This window comes from Neodiprion fabricii, chromosome 5 (assembly GCF_021155785.1).
Source record: "Neodiprion fabricii isolate iyNeoFabr1 chromosome 5, iyNeoFabr1.1, whole genome shotgun sequence".
Classification (NCBI taxonomy): Eukaryota; Metazoa; Arthropoda; class Insecta; order Hymenoptera; family Diprionidae; genus Neodiprion; species Neodiprion fabricii.
The window spans coordinates 6,075,045-6,096,129 of record NC_060243.1 but is presented as its reverse complement, the minus strand read 5'-3'; the positions used below and the strand labels follow the sequence as shown (position 1 = coordinate 6,096,129).

The 21,085-nt window shown below is 37.8% G+C and overlaps 3 protein-coding genes across 4 annotated transcripts; all 3 read right to left on the bottom strand.

Annotated features, from left to right (window-relative positions):
• Positions 1–65: 65 nt before the first annotated feature.
• Positions 66–3,363, bottom strand: LOC124183435. The gene is made up of 5 exons (XM_046571929.1): positions 3,219–3,363; positions 1,899–2,074; positions 1,012–1,206; positions 555–758; positions 66–418 (listed from the first exon to the last, which is right to left on the bottom strand). Exons 1-5 carry the CDS (start codon positions 3,286–3,288, stop codon positions 227–229), a joined length of 837 nt encoding a protein of 278 aa, XP_046427885.1. The 5' UTR covers positions 3,289–3,363; the 3' UTR covers positions 66–226.
• Positions 3,364–10,337: 6,974 nt separating this feature from the next.
• On the bottom strand, positions 10,338–11,812 carry LOC124183437. Its single transcript, XM_046571933.1, has 5 exons — positions 11,693–11,812; positions 11,434–11,609; positions 11,136–11,327; positions 10,763–10,966; positions 10,338–10,654 (listed from the first exon to the last, which is right to left on the bottom strand). The coding sequence occupies exons 1-5, from the start codon at positions 11,754–11,756 to the stop codon at positions 10,490–10,492; spliced, it is 801 nt and encodes a 266-aa protein (XP_046427889.1). The 5' UTR covers positions 11,757–11,812; the 3' UTR covers positions 10,338–10,489.
• A 508-nt stretch (positions 11,813–12,320) lies between these two features.
• On the bottom strand, positions 12,321–18,374 carry LOC124183434. Of its 2 annotated transcripts, XM_046571928.1 has the most exons (6): positions 18,240–18,374; positions 17,958–18,133; positions 17,626–17,814; positions 16,960–17,166; positions 16,701–16,876; positions 12,321–12,449 (listed from the first exon to the last, which is right to left on the bottom strand). In XM_046571928.1, exons 1-6 carry the CDS (start codon positions 18,355–18,357, stop codon positions 12,437–12,439), a joined length of 879 nt encoding a protein of 292 aa, XP_046427884.1. In that variant the 5' UTR covers positions 18,358–18,374; the 3' UTR covers positions 12,321–12,436. The 2 variants fall into 2 exon arrangements, with proteins under 2 accessions (XP_046427884.1, XP_046427883.1); XM_046571927.1 differs by lacking the exon at positions 12,321–12,449 and having other exon boundaries at positions 16,450–16,876.
• Positions 18,375–21,085: the final 2,711 nt, after the last annotated feature.

Here is a 21,085-nt window from a genome sequence, read left to right as displayed (position 1 = left end):
ATTTTGTCTACAGAAATCGAGGAATTGGAAGTTCGGGAATAAATTCAACGGTGAATAAATGATCGTTCATGGTTCTAATCGTGTATTTTGACAAGAAAGGACTATTGGCAAACAGTTGTAGTGACGAGCCCGTTCCGGAAACTAACTTTTCCCTAGTCATATGCTGATAGTGCTTAACAATGTTCTTATCAACGCAGACAGAACCAAGTTTATCCTTCAACGTACTTCACAGGACTGCTACGCATGCTACTTGACTCTTGTAAACTTGGTAAGCGTTCCATTCCGCCTCTATGCGATCAGCAGCAAGCTTGTAAGATTCCCAAATGGCCGGGTTGACTTTATCCTCAATGAAATCGCATTCCATATTGATTTGCAATGCGACTCGTCTGTAAACCTCTAATACCTTGTCATTCAGGATCTGAAAACACGAAGATCAGAAAGTAGTTTGTGACAATCCGCAAGATTATATGAGCTTTTACGTTGTATGAACTTTCATTCAAGGTGCGACGTACGCGGCACGTTCAAAATCTATGTGCCATTTTTTGTCAACTTACCTCATTGCGACTTTGCATTCCGAAGATATCGTAATAGGACCATAAAGTATTCCACCCCGTCAACAATATCAAATCCGTGTACGCGTAGATGTTCGAGGAAATCTCGTTCAACGTGGCGTTGTAGTTCACGAACAGGCTTTGGGGCGACAATGGATGCACTACGGGATTCAGCTGTAGATTTGGCATCGGCAAGGGCGGCAGCGGCTGCAACGGGATTCATTTACGTAATCTTAAATTGCTCGTTAAATCTTTCGCAGAATTGTTCTGTGATCTGCGAAAGTAAAAAGTTAGCTTTTCGTACACCGACGGAAACTTGAGGACGATGTTGTCGTTACGCCTCATTTTAGTTACGAGTTGTAGACATAAATTATCCCAACATCTATTCCTCGCGTATTAATTGATTCTAACGAATTACTAACGAAAGTATCGTTATTCAGATTCACCTTCTATCGCTTACCGGTTGCACGGGAATTCCAGGTCCAGGTGACAGTGATAAGAATTCTTGAAACTGCATCGCAATCTGATTCATGACGTCTTCGATTTCACAGACTTCCTCGACACCCTGATTCGTGCGCATCATTTGAATCGACGACTGCCATTCGTTAGCGAGCTCGTTAATATCGTCTATTAGAACCTTACCCTGAATTTTCGCCTGTGGGCATGGAAAGATATTGGAATGTTTGTTCACTTTGGGAGTAAATTGTGTCTATTTCAGCTCATTAACATGTCAGACGTCAAGCCAATTTTTGCAATGGAAATAAATGTTTATTATTTTTACTCCGTGTGATGCAATAACGATTAATAATTTATGAAGAACCGTATGTTTTCAAACGGGTCCGCAGGTTATTACGAATTTCATTTCAGCTGTCCGGTCAGTATTACCTCTAGCTCACAGTTATCGAATATCGTTGTACGAAAAGTAAAAAATTACAACGAAGATCAGCAAGTTGCGCGTGATTTACTCGTCGCGAAAATCGTAAAAACTCAGAATTCGGCATGCGAAAGGTTGATTCGGTCGCTTCAATCGACAAAGAAAATATTTTTTTCGACATCCGCGCATGAAATATGCTCATTTCGAGCGTGGACTTCATTACCTTCCCAAGGTGGTTATGAAAAAAAAAAGAAAGAAAACTGAATGATTTTCTTCAGCAGTAATTTTTCTCTCAATTGATTCATACAACTCGAATCAAATATGAAACGTAATTATTTTATTTCGCCCTACATGCATTTGTTGGAAAAAGCACGGTGTGCAAGAGGCAGGAGGGAGGGGGGAAATACTATCTTCCGTAAGATGATGGTGAACTTGGTTACTAATACTTTGGTAATAATGTAAGTATACGATACCTGTTCGTAAACATTAGTTACTAAAGACCGGCCGTAAATTACGACTGCTTGTGTAAAAATATCCCGAAATTCAGCCGCCGTGCAATCATTTATTTCCAAATTTGGCACCGGAAAGCTTTCTGCGCCCACTGCGAACTCGGCGGGTATAAGGTTCAAGTCGGTTGAGTCAATGGGTTCTGCAATTAAAATAGAACAAGGCTCGTCGAGCGTAGAAAAAAATAATTTAGAATGATGTGCTTGATGAGTTGTGAATATGAATTAACTTCAAGGGGGTATTATTGTCCAGAAATTTGGAAACTTTGATTTTTTATTGCATATTATTATGGCTACATCTTTTAGGAATATTTTGGCACAAAGCCTGTGTCGAATTTAGAAAATTTTCAAAAGTTATGAGCATTTGAATGAAACAATGTAATACGGTGCGCGTCTCAACAGAGCCGAGCTTAAGGTTGGAAAAATTAGCCAATGAGGAAACTGCGGATGCCGCAGAAGGCCGCGGAATTCCCCAGGTATGGTCGATTAAGGGTAAGTAAGATTTCCATCTCATCTGGCACAGAAATCGATGTCAAAAACGAGGTGAAAACTTTGAGGGGGCGTCCTAGTCGATTTCGACGTTGCGCATATCTCCAAATAGAGAAACACATTTTTGATGCAGAAATAAAGATATGGCATGAATTCTACCAATTTACTATCGCTTTTTCGTAAGATCCGTGCCATTTATTTATTTCTGCGTCAAATGAAAATGCGTTAGAGTGTTTTTGTTCAGAATTGTATGCAGAAAGGGGCTGTTAAGCCGTTTTTCGCGTTTGAGGTACGTGGGCTTCGATATTTGAAGATATAATATATAGTTCAAAGTCCAAACTTATCCGCGCGTCCCCTTAAACGCGTTTATCTCAAAAGTACATTTTTCAATCTGGATGACATAAAATCTCGAGTTCTATTCAACCGATTGACTTTCAAGTTTGTAACAGACCTCCAGTACGTATACCTCTGTAGACCACATCTCTGGTATTGCGAAATTATTATTAATACTATTTAAAAAAAAAAAATCAAAAACATGGAAAAAAATAAAGTGAAATATTATCCTTCTCTTCAGACAGTCACCATTTTTTTATTCGACATTTTTTTTCTCGAAGCCATCTACGGCCTTTGAGTATACGTAGACCAAGTATAAGGTTCGTCGAATCGACAGGATCTGCAATTGAACTTGAATGACGATTGTTAAACGCTGAAGTCAACAGTCTGGCACGATGTGTCTGATCAGCTGCGAATATGAATCAGCATGAATTTGTCATTCTCTTTGATATTAGCCGGACTTACCGCATATCTCTGCGAAAGATGTTTGAGCCGCGATCAGGAAGAAGCACAGTATTGCGGCACAGCGCCGCATTTTGTACGATTACCGAGATGTCGATATACTGATGCTGAGAACTCAATTATGTCCATATACTTATGTATATATACCTCCCGCAGTTCATATATTATTCAAGGTGACCATTTTGTCGTAATGCTTTTCTTTGTTTTACGCTTAACACACACGTTCTTCCGAACATTTTTCACATTGTTTGAACAAGCATATTATTAGAAACATCGAGAATGACACACGCATACATCATTCTTTGCTCGTACGATCTCGAAGAAGTGAAACAATTTGTGATAAGCCTTACATAAATTTAAAAACTACGAGAACGAGATGTGTTGTTTATTAAATAAGAATGCTTTGCATTCTCACGTCAAAACCTTCATAAAACAAGTTATGCACTGAAGATGCCAAATTTTTTCGCCAAATTGGCTTCATTTTTTCAAATGTTTGCTCGAGGTGAGGATGGCCGGATCGGAAGTTCATTTTTCTCAATTATTAATTATTGAAGCTTATACTTCGCGTGATATAAAAAGTTGATTACAATTGTAATTATATGATCCTATGTTTGGAGCAGGCTGCGAGACTTGCGTTAACCGTTAGGTGTAACGTTTCACCGTCGTTTCGACAATGAAAATGTCGATACTCTTCATTTCAATTATCGGTTGTAGATATAAATTATCCCAACATCTATTCCTCGCGTATTAATTGATTCTAACGAATTACCAACGAAAGTATAGTTATTCAGATTCACCTTCTATCGCTTACCGGTTGCACGGGAATTCCAGGTCCAGGTGACAGTGATAAGAATTCTTGAAACTGCATCGCAATCCGATTCATGACGTCTTCGATGTTAGAGACTCCCTCGACACCCTGATTCGTGCCCATCATTTGAATCGACGACTGCCATTCGTTAGCGAGCTCGTTAATAACGTCTATTAGAACCATACCCTGAATTTTCGCCTGTGGGCATGGAAAGATAATCGGAATGTTGTTCACTTTGGGAGTGAACCGTGTTTATTTGATCACAACTAACATGTGACACACTTTAACATACGCACGAGTAAAGCACTATTTTTGCGATAAAAAATGTATGTGTAATATATTTGACCCGTGTGATAAGCGGTAACGAATTTTGATTTACGAAGAACGTCATGCTTCAATCAGAACCAGCGATAGCTCATAGTTTTCGAACATCGATTTACGAAGAGGAAACCTACAGCAAGGAAAAACAAATTGCTTATGATTTGCTCTTCGTCGAAAGCTTGAGAACTTAAAGTTCGACATGCAAAATTCTGACCCGCTCGCGTGCCGTTGTCAACCGACGAATAAAATTTTACACATTCGACAGATACAAGTATACGATACCTGTTCGTAAATATTTATTATTAAAGACCGGCCGTAGGCCGCGGCTGCTTCTGCATAATTAATCTGAAATCTACTCGCCAAGTGATCATGTGCTTCCAAAATTGGAACCGGAAGACTTTCTGCGCCTTCTGTAAACGTTTTGGCTACAACGGTCAAGTCGAGTACGTCGACGGGTCCTGCAATTCAAATGGCTAGAATAAAATTTGCTAAACACTGAAACAAATAGTTTAAACCAGTTTGCCTGGTTACATGTACGTATGAATTAATTTCAGTCTTTTGTTCTGTTTGACGTAAACAACACTCATCTCATATCTATCCGTGTGTAAGATCTTTGAGCCGCAAAGCAGAAACAGAGGACTACGGCAAAATACCCAATTTTGATCGATTTTTATTACGTACACTGATGCTGACTACTTCATCATATATTTATTGTGAAAAAAAGTATTATTAGAAACGTAATTTTTTTATTACGATGTTTCTTTTCTTTGTTGCCTTTCGTTTCATAATAAAAATGGTTCAACATCCACTCCTTGTCTCTGGAATATCGACAGCTTGTTCATACCTTTGACACAAGCTTATTATTGAAAACACCTTGAATGACATGCACGCGATATTCTTTGCTCAAATGATGTAAAACAAGTGAAATAATTTGTCGTATTTGTTGGATAAATTTAAAAATTACGAGAGTGAGGCATATTCTTTATATTCACAATGCCTCGCGTATTTATTTCCAAGAGCTTCGTCGGAACGGCATCTAGTAAAGTTCAACTTTTCATTCTTGGGGTAGTTATAATAATTTTCCCTTTAATTTTCTTTCCCTGAGAAAAGAAAAGCAAGCAGCTGGAAAACACGAAAATATCCACATCGATTGTACTTTATAGCAGTTATCCAATGATTCAAAATGCTTGTTCATTAAACAAGACCGTTGGCTTCGTAACCAATGTATATTTTTCCGAGCTTAGTCAATTATATGCCATGAATTATTGAAAAAAAAATATTATACTGTCTGAAATCACAAATATGTATTGCACTTCGGCATTTTACTTTTACAGAGTGTAGAAATAATTTCAGCCATCGGCTGGGGTCCACATTAAAGAACAACGTACAATTGCGGCATTCCGTTTAAAGGATAGGTAGCATCTTATTTCTGCCCCTCGCATTTTTAATCGATTTCATTCACACGCGAACGAATGAAATTCGTTCAGCCGTAATACGAATCAGATATAATTTTTGCCCTTCAGCAATAATTCATCTCGTAAACATCGGGCATCTAAATTTTCTGCGTCGTTCGGGAATTACATTTTCATTCGTACCCAAACCCTGTTGTACGATAACGGTCATGTTTTTTTTTTACACTGTATTAAGTGGCGAGAAATATCATACAGGTGCGATGTTATTCTTCTTCTGTTTGTCAAAATGTTGTCTCGTCAACGAGAGTCATGAGTATTAGGGTGTGCCAAAAAAACATTTTTCTTTCAAAGGCGCATCAAAATTTCGGTAGAGCATCTCAAATAGAATATCTTGACCAAATATGACCTCTTAAAGTTAATATTTAGAGCTGCCTTTTTTATTTTTTCCATTTTCCATTCAAATAACGCTTAAAAAAAAATCGAAAACTTTTTGAATTTTTTGCTCTCGTAAACGTCTTGACTTACAAACTATCTAAATATAGATTCTTATAGGGAATTTCACGCTCTATCAAAAAGTAAAAATTTTTTTCTTATGGCACATCCTAATGGGTATACTGTTGTATTACTTTTGCAATACTTTTCTTTCTTTGTCAACACTTGACTAGCGGGCTTACGTTGAATGAAAAAACATGTACATACGCTATACCTGCATTTATTATTACAGCTACATGCATCTAAAAAAAACCCGACATAAAGTGTTACGCCTACATATATACATGCGGTTGAATTTATTAGGTTTCTCCATGTTATTTGTTTTTATTATCGGTGGGTTTACGCTGTATGAAAAAACATTCATGTAATACTTGCACTTATTATCACAGCTACTTGCACCTTAAAAAAACCCGACACATAGTGTTACGCTCATAGGTAGACATGCGGTTGCATTTTCTTAAGTTTCTTTTTATCATTCTTTTATTATTGCAGCCGGGCTTATGCTGTATGAAAAAAAATTCATGTAATACATACATTTATTATCACAGTATATCCATTAATACATATACATTTATTACGGACAATATTACCACATTTGCAGAAAAAAGATCTGAAGAATCTCGCGACTGATTTATTACCGATTTCAAAATTTACCGCTATGTATTTTTTCTTATATTCAGCATCTTCAACTCATACGAATATATTCTGCAGCGTGTGGTGTAGTTATTTTTAACGAAACCGCAGTACTAGAATTTCATATACATATTTCAAACCCATTATGATCATCATTTTCATTATCATGAAAATTTGTTCACTAAAATTTTACAGCAGAGTGATCGAAATATTCTATTCACACTTGCAAATTCTGCTGATTTCCATGACCTTGCCGCAAGGTGCTTGTTTAAGGGGGAAGTCTAATCAAAATTTTACCCATTAAAATATTATCTTAATATGGTTTTATGGAGCATTCGACGTCAAGCGGACGGTTTTTTTCAGTTAGATTCTCTGAACGTTGCGATAAGGTTAGATTCTTATCAGGGCTTTGAAATGACACCCTTACGCAAATACGTTTATAGCGTTAATTACCAAGATTTTTACGGAGCTAAAGCCATATGGTACTTATTAACGTTTTCGTGCAATGTTCGTTTCATATCAATTTTCATGCGAAACGCCGGAAGTAGAAAACGTATGGACTGCACGTTTTCGAAAGTACTTTTTCAGTAATATTTTTTCTGAATTTGGGCCGGGTTTAATAATTGCAAAAAAATCTCAAACATTACTTTGAACTCTAGATTTCATCCCCCCAAAGGACATTTTGGGCAGTCAATGGTTTGTACGTAAAAATCTGGTTTTCAGTTCTGCATGTTTCAAAATCTACTCGTGATTGCTATTTGATTACGTATAAAATTCGAGTTTTACTTTTGAAAAATTGCACAAAATACTATTTATTTTCATTTTCAATAGTTTGTGCATTAATTTTTCAGCATTTCCCAAAGAACATCCGATCTTATCTTTGCGATTGAGTGCCCAGAATGTCCTTTGGAGAGGGTTTGAAGTGATTTTTGAGATTTCTTTGGAATTTTTATACCCGGCAAGTTTGGATAAAATGTAATTGAAGAATAGACAGTATATTTTCACAATCTTCCGTTGCGTTGAGAGAAGAATGGATATTCTCATTCAATTCACCAAAATTTTCTGAATACTTTCGAAACATTTCAACGGCCATGAGGTCGATGAAAAGTGGTGTATTAAACAGTATAAATAACGCTGTGAGTTAGATGTGAACAATAAGAAGTGCAATAATTTTTATAGCTGAATCGTGCAATATATTTATAATGTACTTTTTAACTATTATAGGAACTATTATAGAAACTATTATATATATATTATATAGTTTATTTCTTACTTAACGATAATGTTTACTTTTTGCCCCGACAAACGAAAGAAAAGAACATGAGGGATTCATATGCTAGTTTTCTCCTTCTTGACAGGTCAGAGAAGTGAACAGTATGATTGAGTCAGGAATAAAACACAGAGCGTTTGATTAATGTGTTTTGAAACAATAAGGAAGAAAGTGGCATGTAACAATTTATTTCTCGAAACAACAACGATAAGACACATGCGTATGATTGTTTGAGAAGAAATGTATAGGTATTCAAGTATAATATTATGCAAAAAGGCTTTACCTAATGTTCACAACAAGCAGATGAATTCGTTTCATTGTATGATTGTCTGCAGTCTCGTTTAGCTGCCTCACCGCAGTAATAATTGTTTGTGTTGTATACTTTTTATGAAAATTATCACGATGAATCGAAAAATATCACAAATACATAGTGCTGCGAACTTTTAAGTTAGATAGGAGCAAACGAGTTTCGACCGATTTAATACACCTGAAATCAATTTGCCGATAATGCAATCGTGAAGATGTGCATGAAGTGCGGGGGTTATTATATCATTTTATCAAATCAGCGAGGAGATCGCCAAAGTAACAAATTAGGATTGTTTCATTACGATTTATGCGGGGTCGTCGGTTTTAAACGCTCCGGAAGATTTGTATTTCAAAAATCGAAAGATATACGGGAAAACTGCTAAACAAAACTTGAATGAATTCGAGGAGAAAAGATAATGCTTATATGGGCTGAATTGTGGATTATATCAGTTGCGATATTTTGCGATTCACGTCTGGTTATGTAAATGGAACACGCAGGTAGCTTGTGGATGAGTAACCGACGGCGTCATGGAATGAAAATTCAAAGACGTGAAAAAGAAATTTATTAGCATTTTTTTCTAATTTTCAATGAAGATTTTTCGTTTTTTTTTTTTTTTTTTTTTTTGAAGTCTTGATTTTATTTTACCTCGAATTCGATATGAGATTGCACTTGTTGTCCGTGTAATTACGCCAGAAGAAAATTCTGATCAATTATTTCTGTTAACTCGCGAATTTCTTTTCTCATCTCGTACGTTCAAACTTTCCAATTTTGCATTTTGAATAAAATTCTTCAGGAAAGTTGAGCATCAATGAATATATATATGAGGAAGCTAAGGTGAGGGCAGAAAAATATAATCATCTTTTTTGATCGCCCCAGGCGAATATCTTTCAGATTACAAGTGATGAGTTAAAACGTTTAATACAAAATCGCGAGGGTTTCGAAGAGGAAAGATGATGCTGATATGGGCCGATTTGTGTATTGCACCAGTTTCGGGATTTCTCGAGTACTTCGCGATTTTAAGTACGAAATGAATATTTTCACCACAATCGCCTGATAGCGGGTTTGAAGACAAATTCAAAAACGTCGCATCAATCCACATGGTTTGAAAAAACTGAGAATCGTGTTTTCGTGGTGATCAAGCGACTTCCATAGTCCCTTAAGCGTAAAAAAGTAATGAAACTTTGGGGTTGGTGCCTTGTCTCGAGCGAAATTATCGAGTACTTGAGTTAGTGAAAATTTTGAAAAACACGTTTTTATTTTCCTTACGTTTTTCAATTCGTCTTCAAACCCGCTGTCAGCCGGTCATAGTTAAAATACGTGTTCCTCGTCTAAAATGACAAATTACTCGAAACATTTCAACAGTGGCGCAATCCAAAAATCAACTTATATTAGCATTATCTTTTCCCCTTGAAACTCTTCAAGTTTTGAATCTAAGGGCTTGCTCGCATCTATTCTAGTTATCGAGATATTCGCCTGGGGCGATTAAAACAGACCACCCTTATAATAATTTAATTCATACTTCGAATAATTTCGAATTTTTTGGTATTTACGTTTTTGTATTTGTTTTTGATGCTGCTTTACGTGTTTCCTGTCTAAAATCGAACGCTACTCGCAGAATCTCGGATGTAGGGCAATCTATAAGTCAATATATATCAGCATTGCTGATTTTCCAAAACTCAAAACTCTACAAGTCTTCCATGAAAATTTCTCGTTCATCTCTTTCTATTTTTTAGACATTCGCGTGGGGTGATTAGAACCTAACCGTACTCTGAATAACTGAAGAACTGCAATGGGAAATCTTTGAACAGTCTTCAAATTTTCTTTCTTGCAACATTAATTTTAAGTGGGATTTGTAATGGACGACGAACAGTGTGCCAAATTGATGCCAACAGAATTTTTATTATGAATACATTTTAATTCATGAAACTATCCACATTATACGTGGAACTCATTGTTTACAGTTCTAGACAATATAAGTGTGAATATAATTGACGTGATAAAATATAGATGCCCTGTATCTTCGTTATCATCTTACTGGCAATTGTTGCATTCGTAAGCAATCGTTCTGATAAGCTGGCCAACGTTGTTGAATAATGCCCATGTTTCCGGATGAACGTAACGCTGAATCAAATCAGATTGCACAAAAATGCTATCCACCACTTGCGTGTAAGAGTTCAGTACTCGCCAATTCAGGATCTGAAAAGTGTTCAATATCAGGAAAATTATCCGCATCTTCGTCCCTGATACCATTACCCAGTGGCGAATAATCAGCCGAAGGTACGCGTCATTAGGTTTGTAACTCACCTCACCACGCAGCTGCGCCTGTACATTTGCGAAATAGTTCCTCGCTCTAGCCCAGCCTGTCAGGTATATACCTTCTACGAATCCGTAGATGGCGGCAAACTGCTGATCGAGAACTTGGTTGAAAGTTACAAGAAGCTCGAATGCGGTCCGAGGCGTCGTTCTGCTCTCAGGCACTATTTGTTGTGCCGGCAATGCGCCGAGATCCTGCGATATGGGAACATACATGATTGTTCACACTGTAATCATTACGTGTTATTACGTAGTCATATGTTTTCCCGTCGGGTCTATCGGGAGCACGAATAACCTTTCTGATATTTATTAATTAGTAATTTTTTTCTACGTACATGAACGAGCGGGTATCGTATAAACTTACCGGTGTAGCGATCGCCACATTTCCAGGTGATAAGCTCAAGAATACCTGGCACTGTCCGATGATTGAGTTCAAATCTTCGTCCAAGCCAATTGGTTGTGGCAGCATGTTTGATTTTAACAGTTCAATCTTTGATTGTAAGTTGTCGCGGCAGTCCTCTACGTCTTCAATAAGTTCGTTACCCCGTTTCAACGCCTGAAGGTGAAAAATAAAAATCGGATCAGCCAGGAATATGTAAATTGCGGTTAAATCAACGGTCCAAACGTTCATTTTTGGAGACAAATTTGCAAAATTGAGATACCTGATGATACAGTTTTGCCATTATGTAGATTCCATAGCTCACTGCAGATGCTTGAAATTTGTGTTCAAAAAATTCTCCCATTTTATCGCCAAGTTCAATGGATGGTGGCGGGTACCTGCTCGCTGCTGTGGCCCATTCATCGGCCAGGTAATCGATTGCCACCGAATTATTAAAGCCTGTAATATAAACCCAACATGGGTATGTATTTGTGAACAGAAAATGATGAACATCAAATGATTATGAAAATCGGGCGACTTACTGCATATTTTTGCCGAAGACTCCGCGGCCCAGAGCCCAACCAGCATTAGTGGAAGCCAATTCATTCTGTTCCGAGTGTCTGCCGAATACTGATGTTCCAAGTCAAGTTGCTTCAACTTTATATACCAATGGCAACGACGGTGATGTTATTTTTGTTAAAATAACATTCGAACAACGAAAATAAACTGCATATTAAGTAGGGTATTTACATACCTCAAGGTCATTCGAAGGGCTTCATTATTGTGAAATACTAACCCACAGAACAAACATGTAGTACCTAAGGTTGTCTTTGTGCAACAAAAATAAATATTGACGGACTATATGGCTTTATGGTGTGCCAGGTAACGCTGTTATACGTCCTTTCAAAACGATACTATACATGTTATTTTTTATTTTGGCTCCAACATTCGCCATATCGAATATGGGATTGCCTTATTTCTTACACTTTTCTATAATCTGAGAAACCAATAGATTTTATTCGAGATATTTCTAATCTTCTTTCATTGAAGAGAACCTCTATTGTGCATCCAAGAATATCTGACACCATAATTGTAAAATTAGAAGCCTGACTATCTTGCCTTTGGGGAGAATGGATATAAAGGTAATTTATCCAGTAATCAAATACGGAATTCAGTTGCCAAGAGAGTAGATTGAGAAATATTATATTTTCATATCAAGTAAATTGGATAAAGCAATACATTCATTTCATTTAACGATGGATACAAAGGTAGTGCACAGTGTTATATTATGCAAGGCATGTGTTATAGTTTTTCAACGCGTCTTGCACGTTGTGCGAAACTGCAGCTACTTCGGAAGCGACTTCTTGGAATAATCCCCATGTTTCGTTTGTGCAGTGACTTCGAATTAGATCAGACTGACTGAGCACTTCGGCAACGGCAATCTTGTAGTTAGTCAAGGCTGTTGAAGTCAGAACCTGCGGATGGAGAAGAAGAAAATGATGTCAACATACGCATGCAATCTTGTTGATTTTTGCCGTCAATTCTTGCTAAAATTCACCTGGTTACGAATTTGTGTTCCAACGACGTTGAAATACAACCTAGCGTTACTCCAGCCGGATAGGAACATTCCAGTAATGTACCCATACAATCTGACGAAAACCGAGTCTGCTGTTTCTGCCCAATGGAGAAAGTAATCAGCCGCTGATAGCTCCTTGTCAATGGAAAGCGGGATAGTTACTTGTTCCGCAGGTAAATCGGGTAGAGCCTGTGATGGTTAAAATTTCGATAGTTATTCAATCCATATGCAGTGGAAGATTGAAGAATTGTTTAGTATTTGAATACGAAACAGAATATTGTGCAACAAGTACGAAGAGTAGGCGATTTCCGATAAGTGTAAAGTTTGCGACGCGAGCCGAAGCGAGCGCTGTAATCACATTAGTCGGATATCGGCCAACTTCACGTATGATATACGCTATTTTTTCCAACACCTGTGAAGGAAAGTTTCATTTGAGAAGCAGCGTAGGTGCCACTGACAGCGGATGAAGTTAGGGTTGAGTAATATAAGCTCGATGAAACAGCGTGCAAATCGAGGGCTTTAGTCGTGCACGTGTGCCAACGTCCTCTTATCGCACTTTCGTAAATGGGGCACGTGACGCACGCTCCAGAGGTTTCGCAAATAGAACTTTCTGAACAGGTTTTGGTAGAAAAATATTCAGTCCCTTACCGCGAATTTGACGTCCACGTTTCCAGGGACTAGACTCAAAAATACTTTAACCTGTCCAATCAGCGATACCAAACTTTCCTCTATACTGGTGTGTGTCTCTTGAATGTTCCCAATGGATAAGATCGCTCCTCTTAACACATTAGAGCAATCTTTAACAGCCTTGATCAGTTGATGACCTGTCTGATCAGCCTGTCGATTGTACAAGAAAAAAAAGAATAACAATTATATGAAGATACTTGTCGTCGTGGCTTCTTGAAGTGAACGATCTGCCTCTAAATCTGTACCTATTTTAACGGTAAATCGAATCAGTCACACGATGCTGAATTATCATACCTGAAGGTATACATTGAGGAAAAGTGACTCGATGTATGACATTACGTCATTCGTGTATTTCATTCCAAATTTGCACGCTGAGCGATCATGATACTCGATAGTCGGTGTTGGAAAACTTTCAGCACCCGCCGCATATGCAGAGGTCAGCAATTCGAAGTCCACCCCATAAACGGGTTCTGAAAAACAGTAGCAGCGAGTATCAGACGTATTGTGTTATTTGCTTCGCTGTTGCGAGTGATGAAAATGGATGATATTTTTTGATCGAATAGCCAAAATGCTTACCGCACATCTGTCCAGAACATACTGTAGACGTGAGTCCAAAAAACAATATTGCCAGGCACCACCTCATATTTTTTAAAATATATGTCGTACCGTATATCGTATCGTAAACATATATCATACTAGCGGTCAGCGTCAAATAATCTGAACCTTATATACTTAACGAGCAATGATATTGGAAAAAAAGGATTGTTGATCTTTCGAAAAAACGGTATTACCTGTGGCATAGTGTCGTAATTTTACATAGATAAACTCTACACATGTGTCCCTATTTCTTTTCTCGGCCATGTGTTTAAATAAACAACGTTCATTAGAATAACGACAATATTTTCCAAATTAACTGTTTTTACAACAGAAACTCCAATACCTTGGTATAATTTATAAACAATTTTTGTTATTTTACCGTACTCCTCATACACAACTCTATGCGTGCACTACATTCCATCACGGTAATATTTTCATCATTATTATTATTGTAATTATTATTGAATAATCTTTTCATTTTATCTTTGAGGCACTATTTGTTCTGCTGGCAATGCACCGAGGTTCTGCGACGTGAAAACATACATAATCTCTATATATCTATAAAAATATCATATGAAGCCTCTGAAGTTGACTTTTTTAAAACGGAAGAAGCATCAAGCTAGTTGTTTAATACCCCCGAAGCTGGCTTCACCAGCCGTTTCGCTTCGTGGTCTTCGGCGTCTATATCCTGCGCCTCGGACTTACAATTGCCGAAAAATTGGGGAAAAATTGTTATGTTACCAAATAAATCTCGCTATATCTATAAAGAGATCTTGTTAAAACGCATGAAGTTAGCTTTTTCGCATTGTGCTTTTCGACGTGTAGATCCTGCGTCCCGGAGTGGCATTTTTCGTTAGCGCTCAGCAATATTCGTTGCTCAGATCGTTCAGATCGACGGAAACAGCCAATTTCAGGAGCCCAGGTTGACGGTACCAGCGTATTCGCGGTCCAGGTCCTCAAGTTAAAAGAGTGAAAAACTATACTATGGTCCAAGTCGCCGGCACGATGTTTTTGTACGGACGACAACCACGCCGAAAACCACGGAGCGGAAAACCTAAATAGCGAAGCCCCTAGTTGTATAAAAATCGAAAATAACTAGACCGCGAAGCGCGCAGGGACGTAGCCCTAATTCTTCATAACATAATCGTTGCATGTTATTACCTATGTTGTCACGTGTTTTCCCATCGGGTCTATCGGGAGCATATATGACCTTTCTGATATTTATCAGTGATTTTTTTCTACGTACATGAATGAGCAGGTATCGTATAAACTTACCGGTGTAGGGATCGCCACATTTCCAGGTGATAAGATCAAGAATACCTGGCACTGTCTGATGATTGAGTCCAAATCTTCGTCCAAGCCAATTGGTTGTTGGTTAATGTTTGATTTTAACAGTTCAATCTTTGGTTGTAAGTTTTCACGGCATTCCTCTGTGTCTTCAATAAGATCGTCACCCCGTTCCAACATCTGAAGGTGAAAAATAAAAATCGGATAAGCTAACAATACGAAAATTGTGGTTAAATCAACGGTCCAAACGTCAATTTGGGAGACAAATTTTCAAAATTGAGATACCTGATGGTGCAGTTTTGCCAATATGTAGAGTCCATAGATCACTCCAGATGCTTGAAATTTTTGTTGAAAAGTTTTCCCATTTTATCGCCAAGTTCTATGGCTAGTGGCGGGTACCTGCTCACTGTTATGGCCCATTCATCGGCCAAGTAATCCATTGCCACCGAACCATTAGGGTTTTCCCATTTTATCGCCAAGTTCAATGGATAGTGGTGGGTACCTGCTCACTGTTGTGGCCCATTCATCGGCCAAGTAATCCATTGCCATCGAACCATTAGGGTCTGTAATATAGGTCCAACACAGGTATATATTTGTGAGAACAGAAAATAATGAACTTCAGATGATTATGAAATTTAAGTGACTTACTGCACATTCTTGCCAAAGACTCTACCGCCCAGAGCCCAACCAGCATTAGTGAAAGCCAATTCATTCTGTTCAGAGTACCGAATACAATCGAAGTGATGTTCCAGATCAAGTTGCTTCAACTTTATACACCGTCGACTATAAGAGGCGAGAGTGAGAGGATCGTTATTTCTGTTAAAATAACATTCGAACAACGAAAATAATATGCATATTCCGTAGGGTATTGTCGCAAGGTCGTTTAAACAGCTTCATTTTCGTTAAATGATGACCCATGGAATAAACATGTAGTACCTAAGAATGTCTTTGTGCAGCAAAAATAAATATGGACGGACTATATGGCTTTGTGATGTGGCAGGTAAAGCTGTTATACGTCCATTCAAAACGATGAAATACATGTTATTTTTTATCTTGGCTGTAACGTTCGTTATACCGAACATGGGATTGCCTTATTTCTTACACTCTTCTATAATCCAAGGAACCAATAGAATTTATTCGATACATTTCTAATTTTCTTTCATTGCAAGTGAGTTTTATTTTGCATCCAGCACAAATTTCTACGGGGTATCCAGGAATATCTTATACCATAATTATAAAATTAGACGCTTGACTATCGATGGGCTTCAATTTTTAAGTAAATGAATTGGCAAATATTGTATTTTCATATCACGCAAATTAGATAAGGCAATAAATTCATTTGATATAACGATAGATAGAAAGGTAGTGTACGATGTACGTATATGTTCCATTATGCAAGGCATGTGTTATAGTTTTCCAACGCGTCTTGCACGTTGTGCGAAATTGCAGCTACTTTAAAAGCGACTTCTTGGAATAATCCCCATGTTTCGTTTGTGCAGTGACTTTGAATTAGATCAGACTGACTGAGCACTTCGGCAACGGCAATCTTGTAGTTAGTCAAGGCTATGGAAGTCAGAACCTGTGGATAGAGAAGAATAAAATGATGTTAACATCCGCATGCAATCTTGTTGATTTTTGCCGTCAAGTCTGGCTAAAATTCACCTGGTTACGAATTTGTGTTCCAACGGCGTTGAAATACAACCTAGCGTTACTCCAGCCGGATAGGAACATTCCAGTAATGTACCCATACACTCTGGTGAAAACCGAGTCTGCTGTTTCTGCCCAATGGAGAAACAAATCAGCCGCTGATAGCTCCTTGTCAATGGAAAGCGGGATAGTTACTTGTTCCGCAGGTAAATCGGGTAGAGCCTGTGATGGTTAAAATTTCGATAGTTATTCAATCCATATGCAGTGGAAGATTGAAGAATTGTTTAGTATTTGAATACGAAACAGAATATTGTGCAACAAGTACGAAGAGTAGGCGATTTCCGATAAGTGTAAAGTTTGCGACGCGAGCCGAAGCGAGCGCTGTAATCACATTAGTCGGATATCGGCCAACTTCACGTATGATATACGCTATTTTTTCCAACACCTGTGAAGGAAAGTTTCATTTGAGAAGCAGCGTAGGTGCCACTGACAGCGGATGAAGTTAGGGTTGAGTAATATAAGCTCGATGAAACAGCGTGCAAATCGAGGGCTTTAGTCGTGCACGTGTGCCAACGTCCTCTTATCGCACTTTCGTAAATGGGGCACGTGACGCACGCTCCAGAGGTTTCGCAAATAGAACTTTCTGAACAGGTTTTGGTAGAAAAATATTCGTTCCCTTACCGCCAATTTGACGTCCACGTTTCCAGGAAGTAGATTCAAAAATACGTTAACCTGTCCAATCAGCGATATCAAACCTTCTTCCATACTGGTCTCTGTCTCTTTAAGGTTCCCAATGGATAAGATCGCTCCTCTTAACACATTAGAGCAACTTTTAACAGCCTTGATCAGTTGATGACCTGTCTGATCAGCCTGTTGATTGTACAAGAAAAAAAAGAATAACAATTATATGAAGATACTCGTCGTCGTGGCTTCTTGAAGTGAACGATCTGCCTCTAAATCTGTACCTATTTAACGGTAAATCGAATCAGTCACACGATGCTGAATTATCATACCTGAAGGTATACATTGAGGAAAAGTGATTCGATGTATGACATTACGTCATTCGTGTATTTCATTCCAAATTTGCACGCTGAGCGATCATGATACTCGATAGTCGGTGTTGGAAAACTTTCAGCACCCGCCGCATATGCAGAGGTCAGCAATTCGAAGTCCACCCCATAAACGGGCTCTGAAAAACAGTAGCAGCGAGTATCAGACGTATTGTGTTATTTGCTTCGCTGTTGCGAGCGATGAAAATGGATGATATTTTTTGATCGAATAGCCAAAATGCTTACCGCACATCTGTCCAGAACATATTGTAGATGAGAGTCCAAGACACAATATCGCTAGGCACCACCTCATATTTTTTAAAATATATGTCGTACCGTATATCGTATCGTAAACATATATCATACTAGCGGTCAGCGTCAAATAATCTGAACCTTATATACTAGACGAGCAATGGTATTGGCGAAAAGGATTGTTGATCTTTCAAAAAAGAGGTGTTACCTCTGGCATAATATCGTAAACCTACATGGATAGACTCTGAACAAGTGTCATCATTTCTCGTCTCGGCAATGTGTTTAAATAAACAATGGTCACGACAGAACGACAATATTTTCCAAATTAACTGTTTTTACAACAGAAACTGCAACACCTTGGTATAATTTATAAACATTTATTGTCATTTTACTGTACTCTTTATCTACAATTCTACACGCGCAATGCATTCCAAACGGTGATATTTTTATCATTATTTACTCTTGTTATAATTATTATTTAATAATGTTTTTACCCTTGAAGATGAACGGATCATTTCATCGATAGACTTTATTGTATGCAACCGCTGGATCACGTTACGAAACACTCAAATGTCGATAAGCTGCAACCCACTCTTATCGATGAACATCAACTTATCGACCTGACACCCTGGATCATTTGACGATCAGATGAATCACCCAACGACTGCAACTGGCAAAGATGTTGCTAGGATTTTATGCCGGCAACAAAATATCTATCATCCCATTTCGATAGAATAGAACACGTCATTGTCGATGTTGTGCCCGCAATGCAGATCGTGCATCGATTTGCTACAACCGTAGGTGACGCCAGGTTATCATTCAATTTTTTGTGCAGACAATCAGCCCCATAACGTTGACGCTATTTAGTACAGGCTATAATTATGGTTATTCGATGCGGGAGTGTACAATCCATTATGTGCTTGTAGATGCTGCTTGTATGTGCGCATCAGTAACAATTTCACGTATTGTCGATAATATACACCGACGCAAGTTCGGATGTACGGGTATGTGCGTACAAAATATCACCATAAGTCAGTCGTCAAATGTACATGTGTGAGTCAAGACTTTACAATGTGCATATTGGAATATAATCCAGCAACGCGCCTCAGTTTCATACGAAAGTAGGACAGACTTTGTATTGTTACTCAAAACTTCGTCCATGTGTTTGCTCCGATAAGCATTACTCATGCGATACTCCGACGGTTTTCAAAGTTCTTTAAAAATTGTTCAAAATTAAGCTTGACATTTAATTAAAAATCTTACACATCAACGCGGAACAAGAAAACAAAATTACTGAAGATCTATTATCGCAGGGATGTATTTACTATATCGATGTGACACATGTTTAGTTGAAAATTAATATGCATTTATTCGTTACATTTCGATTATGTTCACATCATGAAGTGATACATCTTCTGCTAATTGATACGAAGTATTCGGAAAAGTTGGACTTCAACACTGTTCATATAGAATATTTTTTCCGCAGAGGGTAGCAGTTTTATTTATTTATTCTTTTCTAAACTACACATCTTTTATATGTATTGTAAGCGACGAGCGGAATTTGACCAGCTACGAGGCAGGGATGGCATAATCGGTATGCAGGTGAAGCAGGTGATCATTCCACCTGCTGTTCAACAGTTTGCGTGTTCTTCGTGTCAGTCGCCTTGTTTCTATCTTACGTTACCTGTGACGATATAAGGATATTACGATATTCCATGCACATACATTTGAGAACTTAGACGCAACTAAAATGTACATGTATATTTTCCAACGTTACAACGTTAACAATGGGGTCTCATCGCTGTCTTATTTCTACACGTGAGACCACCGTGGCCTCTGTTTGGTAACATATTCGACTAATTTACCAGATGTTTCGTGATCAACCTGCCAACTACGTACGTACAAATATAGGTATATATTTGTATATATATATATATTTAAGGTACATACAAGAAACTAAAGTGGCCTTATAGATTTCGTTGTCGAAAAATATGAGAAATAAAAATGTAACGAAACTGAGAGGAAATATAATCGCAGTTTCAATTACATTTCAAAGCGATATACACGTTTCTTCGTTTGAAATCGGCTGTACAAATCATGAATATTTTTGTCACAGCGTGTAAAGTTTCGGATAAAACTTGTATTCGTTATATTTATGAAGAGGCGATCGGTGCCTGGCAGATTCTGAACAATCACACGTATCGCAAAAGAAAGGTATGCGGCACCGGATGATAAAACGTAATATTAATAAAAAATTACTGTCAGATACGATGTACAATGTAAACCAGCCGAGTGAAATCTTCTGTCGCAATCGGTTACAATATGTTAATTTTTTGACGTAGCTCGTAATAGTTTCCGCTACTTTTTTTCTCACTCTGTCTCGTTTTTTTTTCTCTTTCTCTGCACAGGACAATGTGTCAGTCGGTGCTCTTAAACGGATGACGTCATTATTAAAAAAAAAAAATTTCTCACACACATTCAAGTCCGTGAAAAATGTACGGTCATTCTTCTAATGTAATGTACGTATAATTCTATTGTGGCAGGTATATCTGTTCCTGTTTTTGTTTATTCAAGACCGGAATAAAAAAAACTGTTTGAATATTGTTGGAATTACGAAAAACGAGGTACGCCTAAGCATTTTGCACTATCGTCGATCCTTTTTTGGTAATTGCAACGCAAAATCAGTTTCTGAGGTTTACTTTACTTTTTTAGTTAAACAAGGCTTTAACGTCAATTTATTCTTGCACAAGCATTAAATTTCCGCAATAGTTGCAAGAAAATATAGTAATAGTACTAGACGTTCCGGCAACAGCTAGAAAACTAATTTTCATTTTCTACCT